Raw genomic sequence first — 5952 nt, 5'->3', positions numbered from 1 at the left:
CGGTTCAGAGACATCATCTTAGTCTCTGAGCTCTCCCTCATGGAACTTACCCCGTGGAAACTGTATGGTACAGTACGGACAGCATGGGGTAACTCAAGAAAGAGTTTTAGTTAGCAGAATGGGTCACAGAGCTACTATGTCCCCCACGGAGGAGAAGTAACAAAGATGTCTGTGCCCTCTTTGCAAATAACAGAGACAGCGTGCCATTTTGGCTGTGGGTATCTTCTGGTTGGCGACTTTATGTGTAAAGTAAGTTGATTTAATAAAGCCGCCAAGGTATAATCAGCTCCTGAGGACAGCATGGAGATTAGAGGTCAGAAGCTGCTCACCGCCAGGGCAATGGCAATCTGTGTGAATAAAATGTCTAAGGACATAACTTAACTCCATGTTGTGTACTGCACTTCCAAGACAATATCCTCACATAACAAAGGGTCATGGGACATCCTGCTGGTCCTATTCCCCACTAACTCTCTAGAACCATTTTTAAACAAATGAGAAGATTAAGACATAGTAGCAAAGTGATACGTCCAGAAAAAACTGGGTAGGAATATTTGAAATTTCTCTTTACTATTTAAGAATCAACCCATAGAGTCTAGAATGATAAGAAATTTGGTGAGGACAGCTGGGGGGAAAATATATATATATATATATTTTTCTGCTTGTATATATAATATATATCAAGAGTGCCTACATAAAAAATTTTCCTCTGAGAAATAAATTTAACACCCAAACTGTGTTTATATATTCACATCTATATGTTTACTTGCATACTTTCACTCAGTGGAATCCCATAAAGACTATTTTAATTTTAAACTTTTATATACAGACACTTGGGTTCTACAGACCATGAATTGGGTCAAAACAATCATAATTTATTGGTTGCTTACTATACTGCCCTAGACTTTATGCACAGTCTACAGTGTAGACTTTGGGGGAATACAAAGATATTTAAGGTAGCTGCATTAGATTATAAATTCCATGAGGACTGGGACTTCAGTTCTGCCTGGCTCAGCCACAAGTCAGCCAAGATTGGACAGTGTAGTAAGTCCCTCTCTCCTAATTCAACAACTCTCGTATTTTCTCCTGCTCATACAATGCCCTGGTTTCCCTTAAAATAGTGACTACTAATAACTTGTCATAAACCACAAATTATGACACTAGTTGAAAAAACCTATATGGCTTTAGAACCCTAAATATAACAGTGCTGCTTTAGCTTGGCAAAGGTGAACTGTGAAACGGTGTTACTGTTTGATTTCAAAGTTTAGTAGTTGATGGAGCAAGTCAGAAAGTCACCAGAACTCCAAGCCAGGAATCCTGCACTGCGGGCCACAAGCTGAAGGCTGCAGCAGTCAGTGCCACAGGCAGTAAACTGACAATAAATGTAGCACCTACGATTAGGAATCTTTGAACAGATGGGGAACTGCCCCACCAACTCCTAAATGACAAATGAAGATCACAAAAAAGATTTTATTAGCAGTTAGGGAGAGCTCAGGATTCTCAGTAACTGTCTACCTTCACACTTGTTCCTACTAGTTTACCTCAAACTTTCTCCCTTATTTGCCAATTTCAATTACCATGTCCATCTTTGTTTTTCTTCCTCTCTTTCACTCTCCTGTCCTAAAAGGGCACATCACCTACTTCAAAGAGAGAAAAAAAAAAAGTTTATCTAAAGGGTATCAAAGGAAGTTGTAGAAATGGAAAGAGAGAGAGGAAGAAAGGACAAAAATAAGGGCCACAGCACTCCCAATTTCTTTTTTCTCTGGCACTGAAATGTTAAAGTATTTTTGACAGGCACTGACATCCCCTGGGCACACGGGAAGAACAGAATGGTAGCTTCTTATTGATTTCCTCAGGAACCCCGAACTGGCTACTGGCTTCCCTATACTTCATCTGTGAGCTGAGAACTCCATCTAGGCCACTCTGGGGATTAGGCCTGTCAGCTGAGATTAGTTTCCTTTAAGACTAATGCAAACTGATCTTTGTTTCCTTTAAAACAATGAAACTGGACTCAAACACTTATAACAAGTCTCACTGTGATGATAATACGTAAGCGACAGATATCCATGACTCAGTTCAGAATCCATGAATTTCAAGCAATATTCCATATGTCATTTCAAGTCAGCAAGAATTTTTACAGTTTACTGTATTGACTGGATAACAGCAGCTCCCAATTACCCAAGACTAGAAAAAGTATGGCTAACCTAAGACACAGGCATTATCCAGTCGGCCTTCTGTATCTGTGGCTGTGAAACCTGCAGATGCAGAGGGCTGACTCTATTCATTGCACTCCATCATTTTATATAAAGTGCTTGAGCAACCGTGGATTTTGGTATCCACAGGGGCTCCTGGAACCAAACCCCTGCAGATACCGAGGGATGACTGTAATTACAAAATTAAAAGGCTTGAGATATTTCTTTACCTTGCTCCAAACTATGCTCCAGTGTGAGTGTCAATGTGGATTTATAGAAAGAGCTAGGGATGGGAAGAAGAGAGTGACTTCAGTGATTTACAGACAATATAAAAAGCTCCTAAATGTTCATATTTTAGCTGTAAAACAAAGTGCCTAGAATAACAGATCCATTTCAATTTGAAAATAGGAAGCTAAGCCCCTGAAAATTATTTCCTGATTTCAGTTTGAGAGATGATAAGATATGCTTTGTTTCTACAAGATACACTTTAATCTTACCTCTGGTAGGCAGAATTCGGGCACAGAATCCACAAATACGTGACCTGAGCACTCCTTTAGCTCCTAAAAGACACGAAAAGAAAAAATTCTAGGAAGTAATATCCAATAGATACAGCGCCAAAGAAACTTCATCCCCAAACCAAACTTTCCATGAAGCATCACAGATTGCTGGAGTTGGAGGTAAGCTGGAAGCTTATTTAGGCCAACTGTTCATTGTTTAAGCTCAGGGAGGCTAAATGTTTTATTTAGGATTAAAAAAATGCTGGCTGGTGGCTGACTCAGGACTTGAATGCACATTTCTTGATGCCTCTTCAAGGAAGCCATGTGTGGACACATGCTGCTTCCATAACTCATGACCCAAAGCTTTCCAAATAATTGTTAGATGGACCATACCAGCAATACCAGAATGATCTGGAACACTGATGGAAGTAGATTCCTGGGCCCTACCTAAGATCTAAGGGATGAGAGACTAAGGATGAGGCCATGGAACCTGTGTTTATAACAAGCACCTCCAGTGATTTCGTTCTGCAATTAGGTTAGGAGTCCAGGGCATAGACAAATGATTTAGAGCCCCTTTCTCCTCCTACCAAAGTTTGAGGGGCAAATAGGAGGGAGATGAAGAGTACAGGGTAGGGATTAAACCACCACCACCACCATTCAAAAGAAAAAAGTATACTTATAAAGAAAGAGAATTTAGTGCAGCTCCCACTCTGCCTGTGACCTACAGTATTTAATGTGCCTGTCTTACTTTGGATTCTTTCACAAACAGATCCTGAGAAAGGGTGTGTGAAAGCTTATAAGGGAGGTGCTAAAAACAAACAAACAAACAAACAACAAAAAACCCAGCAGGAGGAAGGGCAAGTGATAAAGGGAAAAGCAGGTGACCGATAACAGATATGTTACAGAGCTACATACCACTGTGGGCAACAGGGAGTCACTCCCATGGGGAAACTCTAAGAAACAGTATCAAACATATACCTGGGAGTTATTCCACTCAGGGGCAAGGGACCTGGGATATTTATATAGCAACTCGTGCATTTGGGGCAGCTTTAGGAAAAAACTGTCAGGCAAAGCCATACAGGTATTGGCAGCTGGATTTATGACATAGGACACTGAAGAGAGAGGAGTGGGCCACCAACAGAGTCTGCTACAATGCCCCCAGGAGGCCACCAGAGTTGCTGCCTTCCCTTGATGACACTTTATACTGAACTCTATGCAGGAGTTTTTGCTCCAAAGTTAAAGCTATCTATGACTCTATAATGAAACCACTAAAAGATAGATTTTGGTTGACAGTTTCCTCTTTCCGGAAAGAGAAAACTACTGTTAGAACTTTGTTCCATTGTGTTTTCATTAGTCACCAAACATAAATTTCTATATATTCATAAATATGTACCAATATTTATATACTGGAGTCTGAATGATTTTACTCTCAATCTTTACCTGAAAATAAGGTATTAACTGTATGTTATTTTCCTTTTGAATTTTACAAGTCTCCTATCAGAACCTTGATAGAATATTTCCTCCCCTTGCCTTCCACTGCAAACTCTGGTTCCTCTCTTTATATGAGTACCATTTAACCAGTAGAGCGCTGAGCCAAAAAGAGACTGAAAACCATTCTTTCTTTTTTTTTTTCTTTCCTTTTCCTTTTCTCTGCAGTACGCGGGCCTCTCACTGTTGTGGCCTCTCCTGCTGCGGAGCGCAGGCTCCGGAGGCGCAGGCTCAGCGGCCATGGCTCACGGGCCCAGCTGCTCCGCAGCATGTGGGATCCTCCCGGACCGGGGCACGAACCCGTGTCCCCTGCATTGGCAGGCAGACTCTCAACCACTGTGCCACCAGGGAAGCCCTGAAAACCACTCTTAATTACAATGTACCTGCCAGCTAAAAACAAATGAGCAATTATGCTTAATGGAAGAAGACTCCCAGCTCCCTTAGGATGAGGTTAAAAATGATTAAAGACAAATCATGGGAAATTTTGAAGCGCTGCCTGGCCTTAAATTGACTATGTAATCTTCTTCCCCATATTGCCATGTACCAGGGTATGTGTACCTCACATGACAGAGCCTCCTCTGAGGCTCTCATCCTTCCTGGCCTGGAGCAGCATATTTGCCATTCCACGCACTTACAATGTTACTCTATTTTATTCACCATTCCCTCCTAATGAAATGCTCCCACCTAGACATGCAAGTCATTTTGCTCACAATGCACAGGTAATGGGATGCTTCTGAGCCTTTCTCAGGGAACAATGATTTACAGCCAGCAGAGAGTTAGGCTGAAATTTCATCAGGTGCACAGATTCTTGATTGTCACATAATTTTTACAGTTAGCTATGAGGGAAATCTGGTTTCAAATCATGCATTTGGCTTGCGCTCGAGGTTGAGGTATAGGTACAGGAGTTAATTCCGTAAAAAGAGCACCTCTTTATTTAACAATACCAATTACAAGAAGGAAATGCCTTATTCAATTCAGATGAATCATTTTAAGGATCCTTACACTTATTCAGTCTTTCAATTCTGAAACTGGGGAGAGGAAGAATGATTTGGAGGCCTAAGAATGGCATGGATAAGCTTGACAGTTTTTAATCTTCCTTTACCCTCTGATTTTTTTCAGGAGAAAATCTGACTAGATTATAGTTTTAACATTTTTTTGTATCTCTGGCCTCTCATGTATACGTTAAATGCCTAATAACTGATCTGAGGAAGGAATTATTGTGAAGATAATCTAATGTTAAAAATTTAATAGCCTTGAAAAAAAAAAGTAATTTGAGTCATTTACTTTAGGCCTAGTTAGTGATTAAAGTCATAATAGGACCCCAAATCCTAGATTCCTAGAACTATGTTCTATTCTCACAACCTATAGGCGTGTCCACTCCAGGCTACCAGGATCACAGATCATAGTCTGGAAGGCCCTTTGTTCATATTTACTTGAAAACATGCTTCCCTCCCACTCCCCCAAGAGCACACTGCGCGGCAGTTAAACACTCAGCTCCTCAGTCTGTTCTCCACATGGCAGCCAAAGCGGTCTGAGCAGAGGAAGACACTGCCCGCTGCAACCCTTTGTGGCCTCTCATCACCCAAAGAATAAGACTCAAGCCCTAGCTGATTTGACCCCTGACAGAGCAGTTTAAAACTCACAATGCCTGGGGGGATTTTAAAGTTATTAAAAAAAAAAAAAGTTCACTCCTTACAGGTGGAGAGTACAGCCTCAAAATGAAATGAGCTAGGGACTTCCCTGGTGGTCCAGTGGTTGGGACTTCGCCTTCCGATGGG

The 5952-nt window shown here is 41.2% G+C and overlaps 1 protein-coding gene across 2 annotated transcripts in view; it reads right to left on the bottom strand.

Annotated features, from left to right (window-relative positions):
* Nucleotides 1-5952, bottom strand: part of INTS9 (integrator complex subunit 9) — a 110076-nt gene that overhangs the window by 63255 nt on the left and 40869 nt on the right. The window contains exon 4 of one of the 2 annotated variants that reach the window (XM_007466148.1): nt 2687-2749. The exons of the other annotated variant lie outside the window; for it this stretch is intronic. Within the exon in view, the coding sequence (XP_007466210.1) occupies nt 2687-2749 (63 nt within the window). The remainder of the gene's footprint in view (nt 1-2686; nt 2750-5952) is intronic. 2 annotated transcript variants of the gene reach the window in all.

This window comes from Lipotes vexillifer, unplaced genomic scaffold, assembly GCF_000442215.2.
Source record: "Lipotes vexillifer unplaced genomic scaffold, Lipotes_vexillifer_v1.1 scaffold308, whole genome shotgun sequence".
Classification (NCBI taxonomy): domain Eukaryota; kingdom Metazoa; phylum Chordata; class Mammalia; order Artiodactyla; family Lipotidae; genus Lipotes; species Lipotes vexillifer.
Note: the sequence above shows the minus strand (reverse complement) of the source record. Positions and strands in the feature narration are given on the sequence as shown.